This window comes from Piliocolobus tephrosceles, chromosome 1, assembly GCF_002776525.5.
Source record: "Piliocolobus tephrosceles isolate RC106 chromosome 1, ASM277652v3, whole genome shotgun sequence".
In the NCBI taxonomy this organism is placed as follows: Eukaryota; Metazoa; Chordata; class Mammalia; order Primates; family Cercopithecidae; genus Piliocolobus; species Piliocolobus tephrosceles.
Window position 1 is genome coordinate 106713147 of NC_045434.1, and position 27036 is coordinate 106740182.

The 27036-nt window shown below is 36.2% G+C and overlaps 1 protein-coding gene across 4 annotated transcripts in view; it reads left to right on the forward strand.

The window, feature by feature from the left end:
• Positions 1-21126, forward strand: part of TRIM33 (tripartite motif containing 33) — a 120439-nt gene extending 99313 nt beyond the window's left edge. Inside the window, exons 13-21 of one of the 4 annotated variants that reach the window (XM_023222710.2) lie at positions 3563-3695; positions 5150-5213; positions 6784-6943; positions 8132-8481; positions 11060-11183; positions 12516-12590; positions 14353-14505; positions 15941-15991; positions 16071-21126. In XM_023222710.2, coding sequence (XP_023078478.1) covers positions 3563-3695; positions 5150-5213; positions 6784-6943; positions 8132-8481; positions 11060-11183; positions 12516-12590; positions 14353-14505; positions 15941-15991; positions 16071-16283 — 1323 coding nt within the window. In that variant the 3' untranslated portion in view covers positions 16284-21126. The remainder of the gene's footprint in view (positions 1-3562; positions 3696-5149; positions 5214-6783; positions 6944-8131; positions 8482-11059; positions 11184-12515; positions 12591-14352; positions 14506-15940; positions 15992-16070) is intronic. The other 3 variants (XM_023222712.2, XM_023222711.2, XM_023222713.2) reach the window with 3 other exon arrangements.
• The last annotated feature ends 5910 nt before the right edge of the window (positions 21127-27036 follow it).

A 27036-nucleotide genomic window follows, 5' to 3' on the forward strand; every position in this document is an offset into this window, starting at 1 on the left:
TTGCTTTTGGACTTTTTCTTTTCTTTTCTTTTTTTCTTTTTTTTTTTTTTGAGATGGAGTTTCACTTTTGTTGCCCAGGCTGATGTGCAATGGCACAATCTCGGCTCACCTCAACCTCTTGCCTCCCAGGTTCAAATGATTCTCCTACCTCAGCCTCCCGAGTAGCTGGGATTACAGGTGTGCGCCACCACACACAGCTAATTTTGTATTTTTAGTAGAGACGGGGGTTTCTTCATGTTGGTCAGGCTGGTCTCAAACTCCCAACCTCAGGTGATCCACTCACCTTGGCCTCCTAAAGTGCTGGGATTACAGGTGTGAGCCACCGTGCCCAGCTGCTTTTGGACTGTTTCATGTCAGTTCTTAGAGCTTTCTTGTGTTTTAATCCATATGGTATTCCATTTCATTGGATGTTTGTTTAGCCCTCTCTTGGTGAACTTTTGGTTTATCTCTCATATGTTACTATTAAAAACAAAGCTGCATTTGTGAAAAGATGTTAACGTCATTAGGAAAATGCAAGTTAAAATCACAGTGAGATGTACCATGACACGCTTATTAGGATGGCTAAAATTAGATAGACTTAACATTAACCATAGCAAGTATTGGTGAGAATGTGGAGGAACTAGAACCTTCAAACACTGTTGGGATTGTAAAATGGTACAATCACTTTGAAAAAAGTTCAATTTCTTTAAAAGTTAAACATGTATCTGTCATAATGATTCAGCCCTTCTGCTTTTATTTGCCAAAAGAAAACAGGAAATATAACTATACAGAGATTCGTACTCACATGTTTATAGCAGCTTTATTTGTAATAAGACAAAAACTGGAAACAACCCAAATGTCCACCTGCAGATAAATGGAGAAACAAATTATGCGTTCGTGTAATAGAATATTAACTAACAGTGAAAAGGAATGAACTTGATCCAACAGCAAGGATAAATCTCAATTATACTGAGTGAAAAAAATAGATGAAAAAAGCATACAGTATATAATTCAAATTATATAAAACTCTAGGGGAAAAAAAAAAAAAAAAACTAAAGCCGAAGAAAGCAGATGAGTGGTTGGTTGAGGACAGGTTGTTTGAGAGAGAGATTGATTACCATGGGGCATGAGGAATGTTGGGGGTAATAGATAAGATCTGTTCACTATTCTTGATTTTGGTTTCCCAGTTGTATACTATGTGAAAATACATTAAACTTTCACATCAGATCCTACACTTTGAATATGTTTAGTTTATTGTACGTTATTTATACCTTAACGTCATTTATAAAAAGCTGCGTTGAGGCACAATGAGTGTATAGTTTCAAACACATATTTCTGTAAGCTGAGTTGGTAGAAGTGTAGTTACTGGGCCAAAAGTAATTACACATTTAAATTTCACATAGATATTGACAAAGTGCTCTACAAAAAATATTGTGCCAGCTTATATATTTGAAAATGCCCGTGTTTGCACTGTCTTCCCAAATCATTCTTCCATCTTTTCCAATGATGGATTAAAATGACATTATTGTTAATTTTTCTTTTTTTTTTTTTTGTTTTTTGAGACAGAGTCTCGCTCCGTCGCCCAGGCTGGAGTGCAGTGGCCGGATCTCAGCTCACTGCAAGCTCCGCCTCCCAGGTTTACGCCATTCTCCTGCCTCAGCCTCCCGAGTAGGTGGGACTACAGGTGCCCGCCACCTCGCCTGGCTAGTTTTTTGTATTTTTTTAGTAGAGACAGGGTTTCACCGCGTTAGCCAGGATGGTCTCGATCTCCTGACCTCGTGATCCGCCCGTCTTGGCCTCCCAAAGTGCTGGGATTACAGGCTTGAGCCACGTTAATTTTATTTTCATTTCTTTGGTGAAATTGGTTTTCTTACGTTCATTGATTATTTCTTCTGTAAATTGTCTTTCGTGAAATGTCTTTGCTCATTTTCCTATTGGACTGTGTTTTTACTTTTAAGTCATGAAAATTATATAATACTTATATTTCCATATACTTATTCAGGGATGGTCAAAAAACATTGCTTTAATGAATAAATGAATTAATTTAATGTCTTTCCATTAGACTTTTAACTTTATTTATGGTGACTATCCATGTCTAGTGAAACCCACAGATGAATGTTTCAGTTAGCAGCTACCTGTTGGAGGTTATAATGACATCAGGGATGCCCTTTAATGTACTTCCTGTTTGCCTTTTCCTGACCTGTCCATCCTCTACCCTTAGAGTTGTCTTTCTAGCAAGAAATATAAATTGCAAGTGAGGAGTATAAAAAGGAGTGGAAATAGGTAACTTGGGATTTTCGTGTCTGTTTTGAATCATCTTCCCCCTTCTTTGTTTTTATGTGGCATGCAGCCCCATTTTCATCTCTGGCCCATATTAGGTACTCCCCCCTCATAACAAATCTTCCAGTTGACTTGAGTTGCAGCTGGGGTTCACCTGTAGTTACAGCTTTACAAGTACATCCTTGGCCAAGAGCTGTGACCACAGGGTAACACAACTGTATTGTCCTTTGATTATCCCTCCAGCTAACCTACTGCCTACTCTCACCTTCAGCCCTTCATGTCTCTGGCATGGGTTTTGTTTTGTTTGTAATTACAGTACTTTGGGAGGCTAAGGTGTGCAGATTGCTTGAGCTCAGGAGTTGAAGACCAACCTGGGCAATGTAACAAAATCCCATCTCTACAAAAAAAACACAAAAATTAGCCAGGCATGGTGGCACATGCCTGTAGTCCTAGCTATTCACGAGGCTGAAATGGAGGGCATGGCTTGAGCCTGGAAGGTGGAAGTTGCAGTGAGTCGAGATGACACCACTGCTCTTCAGCCTAGACAGCAGAGCCAGACCCTGTCTCAAGAATAAATAAAAGAAAAATGTGACCATTTCTTTTATGAAACAGTGTAAGATTTAAGGTAATATTCATACTTGAATAATTTTTTTTACTCTTTGTTACACATTTTCTCATTTAATCAGAGTTCTGCAATATAGGTGGCATGTTTTAAAGACAGGAAACTGACGTTCAGGTTGAGAACCAGCCCAGAATCATAGTTATGGGTCTTCTGGCTTTATCCTACTGCCTCTAAGTAAGGGAAGGGCTCATATGTACTGTTGACTATGCCCTTTTTTATGTAGTAAGGGGCCTTGTGTGTCACGCTAAGGGCTTTCTGTGGGCTATAAGAATTTTCTAGAGCTTTAGAGCTGGGTACTAACATAATTACATTTCTATTTAAGTGAATGATTATGGACATTGAAATGGAGGGATACTGGGGACAAGAATGCTGATAAATAGGTCCTGCAGCAATTTTGAGAAATGGCAGAAGTGTCAGAGCATGTCAGCTATTTTCATAATAGAACATACAGGATTTGTTTTGCTCTGAGCACCTAGTTGTTTGTTGAATAATACAGTTTTATCCACACAAACTTTATACTGTGTGGGCCCTCAGGGGACCCTAAGGAAGCAGTAATAAGGCTCAACTTGATATTGGATAATCTGTTAGTTTATTAATAAACTGAGTATAAGCAGTGACATAAAATTAATAACTTCTCTGCTTTAATCAAGGCAAATTTGTCTTTATCTTCTTTCTCTTCAGTTGGAAGATGCTGGCTCAAGTAGTTTAGATAATCTACTAAGTAGATACATCTCAGGCAGTCACCTACCCCCACAGCCTACAAGCACCATGAATCCCTCCCCAGGACCCTCTGCCCTTTCTCCAGGATCATCAGGTAAAGCAAACAGGGATATTACCTTATTTTTTTAACACCTAAAAAAAAAAAAGTCTCACTATCTGTCTTAGTCAGAATTCTCCAGAGAAACAGAATAAGTAGGAAGTCTACTTGAAGAGAGAAAGGGAGATTGAGAGAGATTTATTTTGAGGAATTGGCTCATGTGATTGTGGGTGTTGGCAGGGCAGGTCAGGCAGGCTGGAGACCCAGGTAAGAGTATTATTAAAGTATTGAGACAAAATAACTTCTCTGGGGCATGAGGAGGTAGGGGAGAGAACAGGGCTCCATCTTCTCTTCTCTCTTAAAAGGGCTTTACCTGATTGTATGAGACCCACTTGCATTATGGAAAATAATCTACTTTTCTCAGAGTCCACTTATTTAAATGTTAATTAATCCCATCTAAAAAAGAAATGCCTTCACAGTACCATCTATACTGATATTTGGCCATACTGCTGGGTGTCATATCCTAGCCAAGTTGACACAATAACAGATATTTTTTTCTTGATTGTTCTTTGTAATTATTTTTGTTCAAATACTGTTGGTACTCTTTTTGCTAACTGAAATCATATTGATATATATCTGTAGTCGACACTGTTTGGAACTCCAAATTACTCAACCCTTAGTATATTCACAGTCTTTTATGGGTTTAATCTTACATTTTACAATACAGAGGGTCAGTTGAAGAGTTCTTTGATTCCAAGTCAACTTTAAAACACTTTGTAAAATAATGAAACATTGAAAAATTATTTAAAAAATAACTGAAAAAGGGCAGGTTAATTTTCAAACTGTAATTTTAAAATAAAAAATTTGCTGAGAACTATTAAAATAGCCATGATATGTAGCTCTCTTCCAAAATCCCAGTGGTTTTATTAACCCCATTACTCAGTGATTCAGTTGGGGCTCTTGAATATGTGATTGAAGCAACTCCAAACAGGTTAACATTTCTAGAAGTGTTATTGAATGTATTTTTCTGATGTAAATTAAATGTTACTTCTTTCTTACTGAAACAGACCACCTACTTCTTTCTAGAGGAAGAACAGTTCACTTGTGAATATGGATTTTCCATGAGATGCAACATTAACATATTTTTTAAATCACATAATTTTTAAGATTTAATAAGAATTATTTCAGGACTTCTGAAAATAATTAATGGGAACCTAAGTAGAATATTTTATCAAATAACTTGTTGAGGGATGGCACATAACGTTTTCTTGGTCTGTTTTATTGACTGGATAGTGGTGCCCTGAGGAGGATTCTGAGGTGATGTCTGGACACAGCTGAGAGAAACTGGTTGATGTCTGCTAATGGTTACACATATTCCCGACTTTGTGACTAGATCTGATTTCCAAGAATTTTTTAGCTGGATTATAATAATCTTGAGTTCTGTGACCAGTAGGTAGAATTCCAAATATTCTTATATGCATTGATACTCATTTTGACTTCCTACTTTTTAGGTTTATCCAATTCTCACACACCTGTGAGACCCCCAAGTACTTCTAGTACTGGCAGTCGAGGCAGGTGAGTATTATGTTATTAATAATTATTTTTTTCCTTTTTGTTAAGAAAAACAGCAAATATATATAATAAAAGTAGAATGTTACAATGAACCTCTATATACTTAACACCCAGCTTTAACAGTGATCAAATAATGGCCAATCTTGTTTCTTCTATACTTCTACCAATTCCTTTCTGGTCTGAATTATTTTGAAACAAATCTCAGTCATTTCACTTGTGACTGTTTCAGTATATATCACTTAATGAAAATAACTTAAAAAATTTATAACCACAGAACCATTATCACACCTAAAAAAATTTAACAACTCATTCTTTAATATTAGTAGAGATCCATTAATGTTTAATGTTCCCAATTTTTGCAACAAATGCCTTTTAAAAAGAACCAGATGATTTCTTTGAATCAGATGCAAATAAGCTCTATACATTTCCATCAGTTTGTTTACGTCACTATCAATTTATTTGTTGTAAAAATGTAGTTTCTCCTATAATGTTTTCCCAATTTCTCCATCTTGTCATTTAAGTACACACTGCCTCCTGTTTTTTTGTCTATGTTGGTATTTAGGTCAAGAGGGTTGATCAGATTTAGGTTTGATTTGGGGGAAGGGAGGGCAAGAAGACTTGGTAGTGTAGTGGTAGTGTATACTTCCATCAGGGGCGAATTATGCCTGGTTGGGGTTTTTGTGATAGCAACTGTTAATAATCATTGTTTAGCTCTATTATTTTTCTGCTGGTTGAAATATGATATTTTAATTATTGTATCATTCTTTATTTATTTAGAATATTTCTGTAAAGAGAAACTTTCGTCATCAACTATTGGGTTATAGGAAAGATAGGATAAATTCTATTTCTCTGCTTTCGTGGTAACGAATTGATTTCTAACACCCTCCAACAGTGACAGTTTTATTGTTATTACCTTTATGGACTGAGATATTTAAACATACTTTATATATTTTAATCCATTACATATGTTATGTATCTATGTATGTATGTATATATGTATTGAACACTTAACATTATTCCATCTTTGGCCTTCAGAGCTTTCTCAGGCTTGCTCCTTAGTCCTTTTGCTATAATCACAGCAGTCTTTTTAAAACTTCAGTGTTTCCTGTGAAACAGTGTTTCAGGTTCATTTTGTACATTTCTTGCTTCAGACCTGGAATCAGCTACTTTCCCAGGAAGTTCTGGTAATGTTAGCAGAAAAGCAGGAAAATAGTGTTTGAGGATAATATTCTAGTGCTAATAGCACTCATTGCTACTGAATTCCTCATTGTTTCTTGGGTCTTTTCAGTGGACAGAGCTAAGAAATAGGAGTGAGTGTGTGTGTGTGAAGATAGAAGTGCTTCAAACCATAAAATGTGTTTTCAGGGTCTTCTGAAAGTTGCTGCATAATTTTAAAGAGTTTGAAGCTAGGCTTTACACCACATTCCCCTTAACCACATTATGAGGTATCCTTATCTTCTACAAAGTTAATTGTCTGTTGTCTTCACTTTAGTAAACATTACTTTTCATACAATTGTTTTTATTTATACCATATGTCAAACGTATCTGATCTTTATTTGTTGTTTCTTATTAGCTGTGGCTCATCAGGAAGAACTGCTGAGAAGACAAGTCTTAGTTTCAAATCTGATCAGGTGAAGGTCAAGCAAGAACCTGGGACTGAAGATGAAATATGTAGCTTTTCAGGAGGTGTAAAACAAGAAAAAACAGAGGATGGCAGGAGGAGTGCTTGCATGGTAAGCTCCCACTGGGGTCTGACAGGGACTTAAGGACATCTCTTCATTGATTCTTTCAGCTCTGAGTATATTAAGACTAAGTAGTGGTTCTAGGAACATTTATTTATTTTTGAAATTTCATGCCTGGCACAAGCCAGATACATCTTTTTCTAACTCAACTTTTTTGTCTGAGAGTCAGCTGTAATTATCAGAAAAGACTTAATAATTGTACTAAGTACTCATTTGAAATTATCTTTGAATTTGTATTTAGTCAGTATTCTTGCCGTGATGCTAAATCAGATTGTATCTCGTCCTGAAATTGTTATTTCAGTAGTCACGTTGACTCTCAGGCCACAAAAGATCTTTGGCATTCTCCTGGACCTGTGAGCGCAGCATTAAGATTGCTGACACAAAATAAATTTATTGATCAGAATTTTGTGATAGGAAGATTGTCTTTTGGCTTATGTATTACTAATCATTCTGGAGTTCCTTGAGTGGAACATTTTATATAATTTCTAATATAGAATGAAGGAAGGCTAAGCCCCTCTTGATTTAAATATTTTGATTTTTGTTTTCTCTTTCTGACCAGGCTTTTTCCTTTTTATATGGTTGGCACATAGGAATTCATCTCAAGGTATTAGTATATTTAACACAGTATATATAGATTCAGAGAGCAAGAGATTCAGCCTTGGGTTTGGAGTACTGTTACCTCTTCATCCAGAACTTGGTTTAGAAAGTACCCCCATTAAAAAAAATGGGTGCCAAGGGTGGTGAACGATTTCTTTAAGTTGTTGCAACCTTCCTACAATATAGTGGAATGATAGGTGAGCAGAAGAATATTATAGAATGCTTCTAAAATGCTATGCAAAAGATTCTAGATGTGAAAAGAAGTGTGCCATAATTAGCTCTCTCAAGGAAAAGTATAACCCTATGCTGACTTCCCAATCAGTAGCTTAACAGTTTAATTAATTTACTTATTATCTGAATGAGACATTATTAGAGGGGCAGACCCCTTAAAATTGTATATGTTAGTGTGCCTGAATAATTTTGGGATTATTGTCATTTCTTTATGGCACTATTGTGATTTATAAAATAAATTTAAGTTATGTCAGTATATCTATATGCATATTCACATAGCTTTTAAATGCACATACTGCATACAATAAAGATTAAATGATGCTTCAAGAATTTGTCATCGTTTTGTTTTAGTTGAGCAGTCCCGAGAGTAGCTTGACACCACCTCTCTCAACCAACCTGCATCTAGAAAGTGAGTTGGATGCATTGGCAAGCCTGGAAAACCATGTGAAAACTGAACCTGCAGATATGAATGAAAGCTGCAAACAGTCAGGGCTCAGCAGCCTTGTTAATGGAAAGTCCCCAATTCGAAGCCTCATGCACAGGTCGGCAAGGATTGGAGGCGATGGCAACAATAAAGATGATGACCCAAATGAAGACTGGTGTGCTGTCTGCCAAAATGGAGGAGATCTCTTGTGCTGCGAAAAATGTCCAAAGGTCTTTCATCTAACTTGTCATGTTCCAACACTACTTAGCTTTCCAAGGTACCAGTGAAATAATTGATTTTTGGTGTTTATTTTCATAAGCTAAAAATAAATAACAGAAGATTGTTCAGGGCAGATGGCCTTCTAACCAGTGCGTAGTATTTCTATGAAACAAGGAGCCTGTTATTCTTTTGGTATTAGCTTCCAGAGAAACTAACAATAAACTATCTAAGATCTAAGTGGTACATTAATGTTAAAGAGTAGATTTCATCTCCTGGCCTTTAGTTTATATTCAGTATAAGGAAAATAGATAAAATTCTAAATTAGGGGGCTAAGATTACAAAGCCTGTAGTCTGGTTATAATTCTGTAGTAAACTTGGGCAATTCACTAATTATCAGGGATCAGTTTTTGCATCTACAAGTGGTAGGTTTTGGTTTAGAACAGCTGTAGTTCTTCCTTTCCATTTAATACTTTATGTTCATGCAATCTCTCATCTCTGATTTCAGAGACCGTAAAATAGTAGAGTCATACTTGTTTTTTTCAATCTTCTCCTTTCTGTCTTGTCCCCCAGTTTCTTTTTAGTGGAAGTAAATCAGTATTCTTGGTAAACCCAGCTTTTTTCTTGTTATAAATTTAAAAAAAAAGATATATCTTCTCAAATTCCCGAGAAGCAGTAACTTTAATTGAATAATAGTACCCAGCCTTTTGGATTAGAAAACTAGTAGATAATTAAACAGTGCCAGAATATTTTTCTGAAGAATTGTAATTTCTTACCTAAGTCTTTGGAGATACAGTTATTTGCTAGAGATGGGTCTTAGAGATAAGGGCCTTCTTTTTCTTTACTCTTATTTAGAAAAGAAAAGCACTGGCACTTATTTAGAAAAGAAAAAGCATTGGCACTTTTCTTATTTAGAAAAGAAAAGCATTGGCACTTTGATCTTGAAATTAAGAGTTTTCTTTGGGTAGTAATATTTACTGGAATGTCAGAATTTTGCCACTGAATGCTTTCTTTCAATGGCAAATACTTTGAAAGGATTGTAAAATGTTGGCGCAAATTAGCCAGGCGTGGTAGCTCACACCTGTAATCCCAGCACTTTGTGAGGCTGAGGCAGGCGGAGCACTTGAGGTCAGGAGTTTGAGACCAGGCTGGCCAACATGGCAAAACCCCATCTCTGCTAAAAATACAAAAAAGAAAAAACTTAGCCAGGCGTGGTGGCACACACCTTGTAGTCCCAGTTACTCGGAGGGCTGAGCCAGGAGGATTGCTTGAACCTGGAAAGCAGATGTTGCCGTGAGCCGAGATTGCACCACTGCACTCTAGCCTTGGTGACAGAGCAAGACTCCATCTCTGAAAAAGAAAAATAAACAAATAGATTGGTTAGTACATATCCCTAGATTTAGGATCTATGTATATACCTCTCTATATATCTCCATATATCTATTTATATATAGAGAGGGAGTGAATATAAATAAATCATTTTAAAAGTCATAGTTTGATAAGAAATCCTGATAAAAACAAAGTATATACTTGGTAGGGTTAAAATATAGGAGGTGGTCAGGCATAGTGGCTCATGCCTGTAATCCCAGCACTTTGGGAGGCCAAGGCAGGTGAATCACTTGAGGCCAGGAGTTTGAGACCATCCTGCCCACCATGGTGAAACCCCACCTCTACTAAAAATACAAAAATTGGCCAGGCATGGTGGCGGGTGCCTGTAATCTCAGCACTTTGGGAGGCCGAGGTAGGCAGATCACCTGAGGTCAGGAGTTGCCTGGTCAACATGGTGAAACCCCATCTCTACTAATAACACAAAAATTAGCTGGGCATGGTGGCAGGCATCTATAATCCCAGCTACTCAGGAGGCTGAGTCATGAAAATCGCTTGAACCCGGGAGGCAGAGGTTGGAGTGAGCCAGGATCATGCCACTGTACTCCAGCTTGGAGGACAGAGTGAAACTGTGTCTCCAAAAAAAAAATACAAAAATTAGTTGGTCGTGATGGTGCATGCCTGTAATCCCAGCTACTAGGGAGGCTGAGGTACAAGAATCGCTTTAACCCGAGAGGCAGAGGTTGCAGTGAACCAAGATTGTGCCACTGCACTCCAGCCTGGATGAGGGGGAGATTCTGTCTCTGAAAAAAAAGGAGGTATATATACATGTGCTTGTGCCTGTAGGTATGTGTGTGTGTGTTCTAGGTTTTGACCATGAAAAAACAACTGATTTACTTTTGGCATTTTAATACATGCCAAAACAGTACAAGATACCTGAGAAACTCTGTAACCTGTGCTCTTCTTATTCATAAATACTGAGTCTGCATAATGGTGATACTGGGACCTAGGAGAGCTGGTCTTAGGCCTTATGCTACAAGTACTGCTCATCACTACTTAGAGACCACCTTTTAATGCAGAGATGCCATTTTTATAATGCAATCCAGAAATAATCAATTGATGTGTGACTAGGAAAGTTTAGAGGAGTTTTTAATCACATGACTTCACCTGATGAGATTTCACAACTATAAAACTTTCCTTTTTCCAAAAAATTATTAAGAAAATAAACCAGGCCCCTGTCTAGGGAAGTAGCTTCTCTAGAGCAGGCTTTTTTTTTATAATTACATGGACTAATTACCTATTTCCCTGTCTAGTGGGGACTGGATATGCACATTTTGTAGAGATATTGGAAAGCCAGAAGTTGAATACGATTGTGATAATTTGCAACATAGTAAGAAGGGGAAAACTGCGCAGGGGTTAAGCCCCGTGGACCAAAGGGTAAGTGTCAAATAAGTTGGTTTGTCACTGGGATTCAGTAGTGGTCTGCCTATATATACATCTTTTTTTTTTATTTTTCCTGTGTAGCATACACAAAACCTGGTAACACTTAACTTTTAATCCTGTCATCTGATGGTATATTGATGATCTCTGAAGTCTTTTTTTCTCTAACTCTGAACTACAGACCCTTCTATGCAGATTCCTCAAACTTAAGATGTCCCAACTAAAATCTTAATTTCTAATCCTCTCCTTCCAAACACAAAACCAAGCAAATAACAACATAAAAAAGTGTATTCCTCCCCCAGTATTCCCCTTAATTGAGTGATACCACCATTCATTTCTGTTGCTCAGGTTAGAAACCTATTAAAAATGAAATAATGATAACTATAATACCATTTTCTTACTTTTTCCCACCATTACCACTCTAGACAGACATCCTAATTTCTCATCTGGACTATTGTAATTATCTCTTAACTGCTCTCCTCGCTTCTGCTCTTGACCTTTATAGTCTTTTTTCTGTATTAAACAGTGTTCTTTTTTAAGAAGTAAACAAGTCTATCATTTCCTTGCTTAAAATTCTCTAATAGCTTCTTATCATATTAAAAATGGAAACTCTCTCCTTACTTTACTCAGAATTTTACCAATCTGACCTGTAGTCTGATTTCCAAAGACAGAATCTTTTGCATTGTTGTGCGGTCATTAAAGTTAAGTTTGGCTCTACTCTGGTGTATATACTTGAAAAAACCCTCATCCACTATCTGTGAAGACAAGATATGTGTTTAGGTTATACAAACTTGTATGACTTGTATTAAAAGAAGTTTAGATAAATAGAAGACTGTGAATGTAAAATGCTTCTCAGTTTACTCATGATTGGGTAAAAACACATTTTTGGAGTTAGATTGAGAAGGCCATTTTTATTTTGAACCTGACCGGAGTCATTTGAAGAAAGGGGATAATAACTTTTAACATTTATCTTGCCTGTCTAAGGAATTACCATGAGGAGCAACAGTGATGATTTATTTACTTATTTATTACCAAGTAATTTATAAATTTTTGCACAAAGTGTTAGATGTTGCTTTTGTGACTTCCCTTCCATAAATTACCTTAGTTATCTTCCATTCTTATTTAAAGTAGAACAAAAGATAGTCTGAAAACAAAATGAGAAGCACAGGAGTTTTCTTTGGGTGTTTATGTTTACTTGAGTATCTAATAAACAGGGGCTTGTGTTCAGTTTGTTGTAATCAAACTTTGTTGTGATATAGTTCTCATTCTCAAGATTGTTTTATTAGGAGAAAAATGTTTCATGTGCTTTCCTTTCCTTGTTTGGGCCAGAAATGTGAACGTCTTCTGCTTTACCTCTATTGCCATGAATTAAGTATTGAATTCCAGGAGCCTGTTCCTGCTTCGGTGAGTTGCCTACCTTGGTAGCTCAGTGGGGGAAGTCTCATAATACTTAAGGGTTTGGGATCTGGCGGTTGGGGCGGTGGCTCATGCCTGTAATCCCAGCACTTTGGGAGGCTGAGGCGGGTGGATCACGAGGTCAGGAAATCGAGACCACGGTGAAACCCCGTCTCTACTAAAAATACAAAAAAATTAGCCAGGCGTGGTGGCGGGCGCCTGTAGTCCCAGCTGCTTGGGAGGCTGAGGCAGGAGAATGGCGTGAACCTCGGAGGCGGAGCTTGCGGTGAGTCAGATCACACCACTGCACTCCAGCCTGGGCGACAGAGGGAGACTGTCTCAAAAAAAAAAAAAAAAGAGTATGGGCTCTGGCCTTAGACTAAGCTTGTATTACACCTCAGCTTTCTGGAATAAGCTCCTCAACCTCTCTAAGACTCAAGTTTTCTTTTCTGACACAATTTCTTACCTCATTGGGTTGTTCTGAGGATTATATAAGATAACCTATGTAAAGTGTTTAGCATAGTCTATAGTCATTGACTTTTGTAAGGGATAAAGGCTCTAAAAAGCTACAATAAATGGAAGATTAGAGGTGTTTGGTGCCTAATTAGTGGGATAAGAATATTCTACACACATTTTATTACTAGCCATCAGTTGTTGAATAGTACATTATTACATACCAGGCCTGTTAGAGAGTATTAAATGGTAGTTGACTTGTTTACTGAGTAGCCTGAGAAATGAATTTTAAATCACAAAAGGCATAGACGGAAGATGTTTTGTACAACCAGTAATCATCTGTTTCTGGAAAATTTGTCTCATCTTCAAGTGCAGGGATGTTAAAGTAGAAAATGACTTTCAAACGTTTTCTTTTTATGGGCCATTAAAAGAGCTTCTCAGCCAGGCATGGTGGCTCATGCCTGTAATCCCATCATTTTGGGAGGCCTGGCAGGTGGATCACTTGAGGTCAGGAGTTCAAGACCAGCCTGGTCAACACGGTGAAACCCCCTCTCTACTAAAACTACAAAAATCAGCTGGGTGTGGTAGCACACGCCTGTAATCCCAACTGCTAGGGAGGCTGAGGCAGGATAATTGCCCGAACCTAGGGGAAGGAGGTTGCAATGAGCCAGCATGGTGCCACTGCACTCCAGCCTGGGCAACAGTGCAAGACTCCATCTCAAAAATCAATTAATCAATACAATAGCTTCTCTAACTTTACTTTTATCCCAAGGGTGGAAATTTTTGGCCAGGGTTCGGGCCAGAATTCCCTAGCATGAACACTAAATGGTTAATAAAGTTAGTAAATTTTTCTTACGTGCTAATAGTCTTGCTTCCTCTGTTACTAAGTCAAGATTTCGTGATGTAAATGATATTCTCTGTGATGTCTTCCAAAAGACATCATATTCTAATTGTAACATTAATATATTTTATAAATTTTTTTTCTTTAAAAAAAAAAGAAAAACTCTTGAGTCATAAAATTCTGAGTCAAATGTTGCCTCAAGGCTACTGGTTGGTTACCCTTGCTAATTGCTTTCTTTCCAAATCTTACTATTAAAAGTAGGACTTTGGGGGCTTGGACTAACCATGAAGATTGGCACATATTCTGCATAAGATTTGGTTTTCATGAAGATGTAAAGTATATACGTCCATATCAAAATTTGCAAGCAGCTGGCTCTATAATAATTTTTTTCCCTAAAATTAATATGCTATGCATTTTCAAATTCAACAGTTTGGCATTTTTGGAGAATTCTTATTTGCCATTATTTGCTTATTTTAGATACCAAACTACTATAAAATTATAAAGAAACCAATGGATTTATCCACCGTGAAAAAGAAGCTTCAGAAAAAACATTCCCAACACTACCAAATCCCAGATGACTTTGTGGCTGATGTCCGTTTGATCTTCAAGAACTGTGAAAGGTTTAATGAAGTATGTTAACTTCCAACCTATAGAGTCTTGATTTGTTAGTTTTTGTTTGTTTCCTTGTTTTATTTTTTTTGCTGAAAGACTTTAATTTTATTAAAATTGTTTTTTCTGCTACAGTCCTGCTAAACATCTGATTGTATTAACAGCTCCTGTGAACAACATTTATTGTGTATAATTTGTAGTATATACTTAAATTTAATACATTAAGAATATTACCTTTTCTAAATGAGTTGAGGATTGGCATAAGTATGGAAAGTACTGTCCGTAGTTAAGTATGTTTTGTGGGATATGATTATAAACAGCTTACATTTTGGGTACTGTTAGGAAAGTATCTGTACCCTTGTCCTTGCATTTTATTATTGACAACATAAATGTAGAACCTTAAACTAATCTCTGGTGACCTATCTTGAATAGTGGCCCAGAGTGTATGATACTGAGTTTTCTTATTTCAACAGTGTGACTTTCATTAATTGTGGTTATGTTTTTTGGTTTTTGGAGGTTTTTTTTTTGAGGGTAAGGTTGAATTAGCCATGCCTTGAGAAGAAATGTGATATATACCTGTTTCAGGAAAATTGTTTTTATTATCTTAGGGATAAAATCAATTCTGTTATTATTATGGAAGATTTTCATGATAGGAGAAGAAAGTGGAATTTAATGAGAATCCACAGAATCTTTTAAGAGATTAATACTAAAGTATTTTTATTGCTGATGTAATTTGGGTGCCATATGATTATTACTAAAATAAATCACATTGAATCCTGTAACGTATTCCCATAACTGCCTCTGGAAGCATCCAGATGGCATTTTAAAATTAAAAACAAAACAAAATCCTCATAAGGTGAAAATTCTAAGTCACCTTTATAGCAGTATGGCACAGAGTATATTAGTAAAATCTCATTAATTTGAAGTTAAATTTAGAAACTAGTCCCAAATTTTGTCTTATTTTTCAGTGTAGTTAAATTATTTTCACTAATATAGATATGCTTTCATGAACTATAGTTGATAAGAAGACCCATGTTACCTGCCTCAGTAATAGTTACATAGTTTATGATTAAAATATTGCTATACAGATATAATTTTTATTAAGTGGTTTGTTGAAAGTGTGTCAGTTTTTAAAAGCAACGTTTCTTATATAATTTGCTTCACAAATATTTTTCTCTTGAATAGATTGATGTGTTCAGGCCAATTCCTATTCAGATTGACCTTGATAATTCAAAATAAGACAATTACTGAGGTTTCACAGTAGCTTTAGTAACAGGGCTTTGTAAAGAAAATGGTTCCATATTCTGTAGAATTTTAGAAAAGCACTTTATCTGGTTATAGCAATTTGTTCTCCCTAGTATGGCTGACTTTTCGTCGCCAATCCTATGCAATCTCATAACTTTAGAAAGGATTATAATTTCCCTTTTTTTTTTTTTGACTCTGGTATCCTTTTTAGATGATGAAAGTTGTTCAAGTTTATGCAGACACACAAGAGATTAATTTGAAGGTAAGCTTTTCAGACCATGCAAACTTGGTGAAGGAATATGCATTACCAATAGGTGAATATTCCTATCTTTTGCTTGCAGGCTGATTCAGAAGTAGCTCAGGCAGGGAAAGCAGTTGCATTGTACTTTGAAGATAAACTCACAGAGATCTACTCAGACAGGACCTTCGCACCTTTGCCAGAGTTTGAGCAGGAAGAGGATGATGGTGAGGTAACTGAGGACTCTGATGAAGACTTTATACAGCCCCGCAGAAAACGCCTAAAGTCAGATGAGAGACCAGTACATATAAAGTAAAATGACATGGATTTGAATCAATTGTTAAAAAACAACAAAAAAAAAAAAAACAAAAAACCCAGAAAACTTTTAAGTGTTGCTGGAATATCCTGCCTACAGTGGGCACCTCCTTGAAGAAGCTGATAGCTTTTACACAGTATTAGATTGAAATAATGGACAGAAACACATTCTTGTCAAGAAAGGGGGAGAGAACTCTGCAACTTTAAAAGCAAAAAGCAAAAGTGAAATGATATGAGGATTTCTGTTCTAATGAGGATGATTCTCTGATTGTTAGAAATGGCAAATGTTGATGATTGTGTGCTATTGATTGGTGCAGGATACTTGGTGTACGAGTAAATACTTGAGGCTCGTGTCACTTGATAAATTTTCTTTTTGGACTAGGTCACACAGTTATTAAAACAACTTTTAACCCTCCCCCTTCACACACATACATATCAGGTTGTTTTCTAGTTGAAAACCCAAGTAGCTCAGATTCTACTTTAATGTCAGTGCAGATTTGCATTGAATCATGCCATTATATTTTTTCTCATTTTTATGCTGTTGGGTCTTAGTTTTTAAATTGATATAAAGAACTCAGCAGTGGTTTTATTTTCTACTCATACTTAGGGTTTAGGAAACACGACCACTAGTTATCATTTAATCAACTTCAATGGTCTACTGAAATAAAAACAGTAACTTTTCATTAGTGGATTATTTAGAGTTATAGTAGTCATTTCCAGAAAACCCTTACAGTTGTACTTCCCAATCAAATCATGTGATCATACAGTTATTCCCATGAAAGGCAGGATGTTTGTTTCAAAATTAATCTAGTTTTCTGTACATTTAAATTTGATTGAGAAGGTGACAACTGGCTCTTTTCCAGTCTTCCTTCATGTCAGTTTTCTGATAGACCACTATTGGCAAACAGTATCTGTCAACTACCAAATGTGTAAAATTTTCTGTATTTCACTTTGTCTTATTTGTAAATAGTGAACTAAAACTTTTGGCAGATCAGCAACATTTGCTGAGCCTGTTTTTTAAGCTAATGTGTATTCTTACTAATGTTCCTATCAAGAATGAATTTGTAATATATTCTGTCTATTTCTAATGTTCACATTCATATTTTGAGGTTCTATCTTATTTTAATAGAGAACAGACTTCTCAAAAAATCTTCAGAAGCAGCTTATTATTGAGATATCAAAATATTGAAATAAACCCGGTGGGGTTAGATTACTCATCTGTCCACCAAGTGGGACATTTGCATGGACTGGGGGCTTAAAGGACTTAGAAGAGACCTGTAAGTAAATCCTGAAAATGAGCCAATCCCCACTTGAATGGTTACTGGAGTAAACCCACCTTTACCACCCCAACTATAGCACCCGAGGCAGATAAATCAACTTGGCTCTGGTTCATTTTTCTTTTCTTCGTTTGTGATGCTCACATTCAAAATGTGTGTTCTACAATGTTACAGGCTTCTCTTTTGTTTGATTAAAGATTTTAGTCCTACTTTTGTATGAACACATTAGAATATACAGAGACCAAAATAGAAGAAGTTGCCATTAGATATTTTTCAGAAATCAGCAGTTTTGTGGCAAATCATTTATTTGCCTTTTTAAAAATTTAGTTTAAGCAGTTCAGAGAGTAGACTACTCAGAAAATTATTTCACATAATTGTCTAAGAGGTCAATATTTTTTAGTGCATATTGAATCAAATAAAGTGCTCTAAAGAAATTATTATACAAATTCCTTTGGGTTGTTTTTCTTTTCTTAACAAGGGGTGGGGGTAAATAGGAATATGATTTAGGCTTCCTGGTTGTGTATTTAAAGAGTATTGATTTTATTATTGCTATTGATTTACTTTATTACTGGCTTCCTCTTCACTTTCAATTTTTTAAAAATAATTTAAGCCTTTGAAAATATACCAAACTGTTGAAACATTTTACTCAAATTTTAAATCCGTAAGAAAAGTTTTTTAATAAGAGGGAGAAAATTATTTAAAAATACTTATGCCTATGCCTGTTTCCCTCTTTTTTCACAACATCCATGATTTCAGTTTATAAGTAGACATATATATATAAGGGCACATTTTTGGAAAGTGAGGAGTAGCAGCAGTATAACTTCATTCTGCCAGGCCTTTGACTTTTAATATTTTGTATTGCTCTTCAAATGGATCCTTTTAAAAAATTGTAGATAATGAGTCATAAATAGATTCTGCTAACTGAGGGGAGAAACACATTTTAAGTAAATATTTTTCAGTATTTGGGGCCTTAAAAAATAACTGTGTTCCCTTAAAATTACATGTTAGAGTTTTTAGGTTTTTTTTGGTTTAAGATTGGTTAAATCAGTTTAAAAGCCACTTTTTTGTCAACATTTAATAGCCTCCATTTCTGTTAAGATAATTTATACTGCTGAGGAATTACTATTAATAGCTGTCAACATGCCACCATTAAGGTACTCACTTTAGATTTTTTCTTAAAGCTTTTTTCTTGCACACTGATCGTTGTGTCTCTAAGCTGATTTTTTCAGCTCATTTATACCTATGGTTAAAACGTATAAAAACTTAAATTGATATTTAGATATATGTTTTCCTATTAATTTATGTTTTAAAAAGACAAAATTGAATATCTGTCAGTCCCTGAAGACAGTTTGTTTTTATACTCTCACATTTGTATTTGTTGTTTAAATGGAAGTATTTTAGAAGATTTGGAGAAAAGTCCACATAATGTTTTTCTTAAAAGCTTTTAAAGTTTTTCTGTATTTCAGTTTACTTCTCCCATCAGAAAACTAAAAACAAAGTGTTGCACGGTCTGTTCTGCTGACCTAAATTTGTGTTTTCAGGACTTGGCTCAGCCGATTCACTTGAGTGAAGGAATTGCTTTATAAGGCAAAGCATGTGGAAGTTCTAAAGTATGGTTAGATTGCAGGTCATACTCTATATGGAAACATCAAACCATTACCACAGAGAAATGATAAGGCATTGGATCCACTATTAAAATTATTATTTTTGGATCAACAAGTTGGTACTTTCTGACTTGTGTATCTTAACATAAGGGAATTTTAGGTAATGCTAAGTCAGTTGTCTCATTTTTTGTGATAACAAGTTTTGGAATTTTTAGTTAATTGAAAGAAATAATGCTTTTAAGTAGAAGTAAAAGGTTTATAAGTGTGCAAATTGTAGATTTATCAATTACCTCAGCAGGTATCCTGCCATGTAATTATTAGTGATTAGTGTTAATAAGCTAATAGATTCAGGTCTTCCAACTATGCCCTTGGATTGTGGCCTACCGTATGTTATTAAATGGTCTCTTACTATCCAAAATGGGAGTAGATGCTGTGGCCCCGTCTCCCTTGGCTTTTACGTCCCACACCCACCCCCATTCATGTACAACATGTGAAATACAAAAATCTCATTTCTTGTCAAAGCACTGCTCATTTGCATACTCAGCATCGGGTCGGTGAGTAGTTTTATAAAAAATCCACGTACCCAACTCCATTAGTTAAAACAGATTCAATTCATACCATGAATTCTTAATTTCTATACCATCTATGTTAATGATCTGCTGAAGGTGATTCAAGATTTTCAAGGTGTAATACAGTTTGATCATGTACCAGACCTGGATATTTAATTTTTTTTTCTCACAGTTTATCTCCTCCTTGATAAAGCAATAACACTGCTTTAAGTCTGTTGCCTAATAGCATGTCAGAATCCTCTCCTGGATGGTGATTTTATAGGAAAGTTTGTATGCATATCACCCAGTCTATCTTTTAAAAATTAAGAAATTTAAATGTATGCTGGAAGTAATGACAATATATTGTGGCATTTTATTTTAAAAATTGGGGAAAGTTGCATATTTTTTTAAAAGTAAGTGTTTGAGTAAAAAAATTGAAGGTACTTTTTTAAGGAAAAAAATTTATATGCCACAGTTTACATAGACATTTCAGATTCAACACGTACTCTTGAATATAATGGTTTCTTTTACTTGGTCAAAATGCATGTATAGCATTTCTTTCATCTTAGTTCCTTGTGTTTGCCTATGTGGTCGTTTATATATTTTTTATTGTATCGGAGAAACAAAACTATCTTCAAAAATAAGTTAATTTGGATATATTTGTCATATCAAACTACAAAATGTATAAAGTTAAGTTTAGCCCTTTTCTAGAAAGTGATCTTTAAAATTGAAAATGCTCTTATTTTAAATTAACCAAATTTACATGTGTGGGAAGGCACCAAAATGATTTTGTAAGTGCCACTGCAATATTCCCTTTCAAGTGTGGCCTAAATTTCAATCTTAAGGATGGAATGCATGTTCTGCTCCTGGTTCTGAAAAATGTAGGCATCTACTACGTTTTAAAACACAGTGAAACATATACATAAGCCTATAAAAAAGATTTGTGCAATTTGAAAGCCTGTTAATTTTTTATGTAAACATACCTACACACGAAAGGGTTAAATTCACAGCCTTACTAGTTCCTTGCTTCCAGTATTTAAATTGGTCTTCTCCCCTCATTATTATTACTACTACTACTACTACTATTATTTTTGCACATAGTTAACTGCCCTTCAATATGATTCTTAAAAAGTGCTGTTTCTGTGGTATTGTATTCTCTAAATAATCATATTTAATTTTTTAAAACAAGGTTGCAGTTTCTAATTGTTTCGTTCCTGTATTTTTGCTGGTGTGTAATAAAAGCAAGTTTTTTCTTTTCATGGTTATTTAATACATTAGCTGCCTGTAAATAATTCTTGTTATAATGCTCTGGAATGTGTTGTAGAAGTTGTATTAGATTAGTTTTAAACCCTTGTTTGAAAGCCACATTGTTTTGGTTATTTCTATTAAATTAGAAAATTGAAAAAGTTTTCAAATGAATTTCTTCTTTTTTCTTATGTGAGTTGAAACTTAATCATAATTTAAAATCATTTTAAAAATGTACACTGTGTGCCAGGCACCAAAATACAGTAATGAACAAGATAATAGTCATTGCCTTCACAGACTTTAGACTCTATGTCAGAGTAATCAGTGTTATGATAGGGATTGACAATATAATTGTAATGCATAGGAAAGGATCTAACCCAAACTTTGTTGCCAGGAAAGCAATTTCTTTCACTCATAAAAGGACAGTGGACAAGTCTAAGAGAGAGTGAAAAGAGAATACATTATGTAGAAGACTGAGTAAGAGAGAACATGTATGTATTCCAGGAACTGAAAAGTTAATTAACTTAAAGTTAATCTGAAACAGTGTAAGTTGGAGTGGTAAAAACTAAACTCAAGAATTGAGCAGAGCCCTCTTCGAGCAGAGAGTCTTGTAAGTTATATTAAAGGGTTTGGGAATTACGCTGAGGCCAACAAGGAGTCCTTGAAGAATTTTAAGCAAGGTGGGGACTGGAGTGTTGAAATAATCAAATTTGCCTTTTTGAAAGATCACTGTAGCCGTGAAGAATGAGTTCTGTAGAATATTAGAGGTAGAGACCCAATTGTATGCTCTAAGTAATCCAGGTGAGCCCTAAAGTAGCTGTCTGGCAGTAGAATGGGAGAATAGCAGTCAAACTTGAGAGACTTAGTAAAATGGACCAGTAATTGAAGCCATGGAGTGGCTAGCACCTATTACAATTGGGAAGAGGAGGAGAAGGGAATAGGTTATGAGTGAACCAGGGCAGTGAGTTCAGTTTGGGATGTATTGAGTGTGAGGTACTAATCGAAAATTAAGGTGCGGGGCTCTGTGGTTCTGGTGCTTGTGAGACACCCTTGGGCTAGAGATAGAGCCTATGAGATCCATCAGTTAGGTATCATAATTGTTTTTGTTCATCACTGAATATGTCTAGCGCATGGTGGCCATTTATAAACATCTAAGTTTAGCTACTAGTGTAAGTGGTAACTAAAGCAGTATAAGAATATGATATTGTCTAGGAAATTCATAGAATGGGAAGAGCAGGATAGTTACAACAGCAGAGGAAACAATATTTAAGAACTAGGAAAACAAAGGATTCCTGTGGATTAGTCATATAGGTAGGAGGAAAGCCAGGAGAGTGATAATAGAAGATGAGAAAGAGGTTTCAAGATGGGGTGTGGGGGTGTTGCTCATGTCAAGTGTTGAAGTAAACATAAAGTGGCCATTGAATTTTGCAATATAGAAGTTATAGATGACCTTGATAAAAGCTGTTCCAGTTTGAGCAGCAAGTGTACAGTGGGTTAGGTGAATGAGACATGGAATGAGTATAGACTATTTTTTCAGGAAATGGTTTTTTAAAAGAAGTAAAGTAAGACCTTGAATAACCAAGTAAAACATCAGAATGGAAATTCATAATTGTTACCCTTCTAGATGCATTTTATATAGTGGAAAAAATATAAGTTCTGCCATTGTCCAGATTTGGGGTTGAACCCTTGTGTTACCAATATGACTTCTCTGAGTTTTACTTTGGCTTATTTGTGAAATGAGGATAGTCATATCCAGCTCATGAAATTAATATGGAGATGAATTGAGATCACAAGGTTGACATACAAGTTCTCAACAGATATTGTTTCTTTTTTCATATCTTCTGTTGCCATGAAAGGATAGGTTCAAAATGTAATTTCTACCTTTTTACTGACATAAGAAAAGGCTTTCATACTGGAACTCAAGTCTTTCAAGTCTATCCTCAGCCCTTAAGTATTAATGTAATCCTATATTAATTGATTCTTAGACTGCAAAACTCACCACCCACCCACATTAGGCTCCGAACTTTTAGGGAACAATAAATGTAAACATGAATTAGTAGGATAAAACATCTTATGGAAGATTTCGTCTAAGCATCCCCTTGTTACCTTACCTCAGTTGGTGATAAATGTATCAGCAGTCTTTCATTTGTGAACATGTTACCATTAGTGATCTGGAAAGGCAAAGCTACATAGGGGCATGTGTTTCTGACAGTATGACAAACTGCATGCCCTGAAGAACCCTCCTGAGGTACAAAATACCTGAAATGCTGGATGAGGTTTCTGTAAAAAATGAAAATCTTTAAACTCATCTTAGAGCTAACAAGGAAGATACTCTAAAGCTCCACTTCACTACCTGTGTAACATTTTTGCCAAGAACATTTGACCTGAATCTAATCACATGGAATAATTAAACAAAATTGGAATACAGGACATTTACAAGACCACTGGTTTGGATTCTTAAAAAAAAAAAAAGTATAAAACAAGTCGGGAGGCTGTTCTATGTAAAATAATGCAGTATAATCAGTATGCAGTGAAATACAGTATAATGAAATGTACTACATGAACTTTTCATTTTCAATTAAACCCAGCCATTAAACATATTTTAGGAACATCTCAGAAAATTTGTTTATGAATTCTTACATGGAATAGTTTTCTTAGGTGTGACAGTGGTTTTGTGCCTGAATAGAAGAATGTCCCTTTTCTTCAGAGATGCATGCTGGAATAATGAGAGATGAAGTGTCATTCTTTTTGCTGTTTTCCAGTAGGGAAAACTTTTGTGGGTGTATAAAGCATATGTGAGATAGTGCAAATGCAGCAGAATAACAGCTAGTGAATTGTGTAAGGTAGATAACTGTATTTTGCTGTTATTTCAACATCTTGATAGACTTGAGAAATTTAAAAATGAAAGGCTTAGTGTGGAATTGAACAAAAAAGCATGAATCCAGAGAAATAACGATATTAAAGGGGACATTTTCCCTGGCAGTTCTCTCAGTCTTTTTGTTCTTGATGACTTTGGAATGGGCTAAGCTCTAGAAGAGAAACAAAGCCTAGTGGCCAGCATTAATATGAACTCAGAGTGAGACACTTCCAAAACCTGGAACCAAAGATGATACACTCAGTGAAAGAATGCACTAGAATATGCTACCTCAGAGTGGAAAGTAAGAAAACTGGATTGAGAGAAGAAAAAAATTCGTCTGATAATTTGTATCCACAAGCTGACAAATCAGTTTAGTATGACAAAACTCATACTACCCATGTGGTTAGAAAAATTAAGCTAAGAACTTCAGGAGGCCAACATGAGAGGATTGCTTGAGCCTAGGAGTTGGATACGAGCCTGGGCAACATAGTGAGACCATGTCTGTACAAAAAAAATTTTTTAAGGCAGGCATGCCATTTTTAACAAAAATACTAGGTGCACACCTGTAGCCCCAGCTACTTAGGATGCTGAGGTGAGAGGATTCCTTGAGCCTGGCAAGTCAATGCTGCAGCGAGCAATGGTCACACCACTGCACTCCAGCCTGGGCAACACAGCAAGACCCTGTCTCAAAAAAAAAAAAAAAAAGAAAAAAACTAAGAAGTTAAAGTGGTCAGGTTTGAAGTTATTCTGGGCACTTAAAAACAAATGTTGGTACACTCTTGCAGCATTTTAAACAATCTCAAATAGCTTCAATAGGTAGTGTTCTAATAATTTTGGATTCATACTCAAATTCACAAAGCTTTGAAAAGTCATTGTGAATAAATTAAGAGAAATAACAGAATCTGACCTGCAAAGACTGCAGATTTTGGAATTACTGGATTAGAGTATTCGAAGACACACAAAAAAATTTTTTAACATCTCTAAAGTTCGGGTGACAGTACAGCATTAAATTGGCACAAAATGATGTGTTTTTCAGTACTTGATGGCTTAGATTTATTGGAATACAGTATGTGTAAGGAATGAAAGAATATCCAAAAATTGAGAAGGAACAAGACAAAAAATGATGGGGGTGGAGGATAAGCAAGAGCATATGACAAGAAAAATAAGATTGGGAACAGTGAAACATCTAGACATGAAAAGCAAAACAGATAAAATGAACCAGAAGACCAAGATTAAGAAATTATGTAGAATGTATGAAAACTCAACACCAGGGACATTTTGAAAGGTCAATGAACATCTAATAGACTACCAGAAAGAGATGATAGAATTGGTTTTTCCAATTTGATTAAAGTCATCTTTGCATTTGAGGAATCAAGGAAATAATCTCAATCTCTAGACCCATTGAGCTAATTTGTAGATGATAGACAACGTGGGAAACCAGAGTGAAACTCTTGATAAACCACTAAAAATAGTCTCTAAAAGAGCAAGAGAAAGAAAGCATTATCTACAAAGTAACAGCAGTTAGTGTGACAGCTACTTGATAACAATGAAAAACAGATGAGAGTGGTATATTTTTTGTGCTGAGAGGTGTCAATCTAGAATTCTATACCAAACAAAACTCAGGAAAATGGGCCAATGACGTTTTGGATAAAAAGAGCTTACTACCAACATGTCCTCATTAAGTGAACTTAGGAAAGTTTATTTCAGGAAATCAGAATAAGATCAGAAAGAAAATGTAAGACCTAAGAAGAGATGGTGAGCAAAGAAAGTGGTAAATGAGGCCAGGCACAGAGTGGTTCACACCTGTAATCCCAGCACTTTGGAAGGCCGAGGCGGGTGAATCAACTGAGGTCAGGAGTTCGAGACTAGCCTGGCCAAGATAGCAAACCCTCATCTCTACTATAAAGCACAAAAATTAGCCGGGCGTAGTGGTGCTTGCTTGTAATCCCGGCTACTTGGGAGGCTAAAGCAGGAGAATCGTTTGAACCCAGGAGGCAGAAGTTGCAGTGAGCCGAGATTACGCCACTGCCCTCCAGAGCCTGGGCAACAAGAGCAAAACTCCGTCTCAAAAAAAAAAAAAATTATATATCTATATGGTAAATGAGGGTAAATTAAGTAATAATGAGGCTGGCTGTGGCATCTCATGCCTGTAATCCCATCACTTTGGTAGTGTCAAGGTGGGAGGATCGCTTGAGGCCAGAAGTTCAAGACCAGTCCGGGCAACATAGTGAGATCCCATCTCTAAAAAACAAAAATGTAAAAATAATGATGATACTGATTTTTATGAGTTGAAAAGAAAACTGGGCGGGCATGGTGGCTCATGCCTGTAATCCCAGCACTTTGGGAGGCTGAGGCGGGTGGATCACTTGAGTCAGGAGTTCAAGATCAGCCTGGTCAACATGGTGAATCCCCATGTCTACTTAAAATACAAAAATTAACCAGGTGTGGTGGTGCGTGCCTGTAGTCCCAACTACCCGGGAGGTTGAGGCAGGAGAATTGCTTGAACTCGGGAGGCAGAGGTTGCAGTGAGCTGAGATTGCGCCACTGCACTCCAGCCTGGGCGACAGAGCCAGACTCCATGTCAAAAAAAAAAAAAAAAAAAGAAAATTGAGTGACTGGCGTGATAGTGTGAAGAGCTGTGCTTACTTACCCCCTCCTCAGGGAAACTGGTGATAATTATTTTCACCAGTTTATGTGAAACAAAATATATGTAAAATAAAATAAATAACCATGTAAAATAAAGCTATTTATGTAAAGCCTTCGTAAATGATCCTGTGAGCAAACAGCAGATGAGAAAAACAGCTATTCAAGGAAATGTGAAAATTCTGTAGGAAATGGGAGTTTGTGATATTTAAACCTAGATTGCTTCCTTGTTTCCTCCTCTATGCTTATTAATGTGGAGATTCTAGACTGCTGCAGCCAAGAACACAGGGCTTCCTTTTCCTCACCTCCCAGTTGGAGAACCCTCTTCTTGGGAAAAGCAGGATGTCAACAATTCTTGGTCTGCCTCCAGCTGCTTTTGCTGAAGTTAAAACCCAGGGGAGTGCAGTTGAGCAGTGTGGGTTCACATCTTCCACTCAGCTCCCACTTTGCCACCAGAGGCTTTACGTTGGGTGTGGCATGTTTAGAATACTGGGACACAGACGATCTTTGCCCTGGCTCATGAGGTGATAGTTCTGTGCCAAAAGAGTTAAGCTGAGAAGGCGTCAGGCTGCTGCCCCAC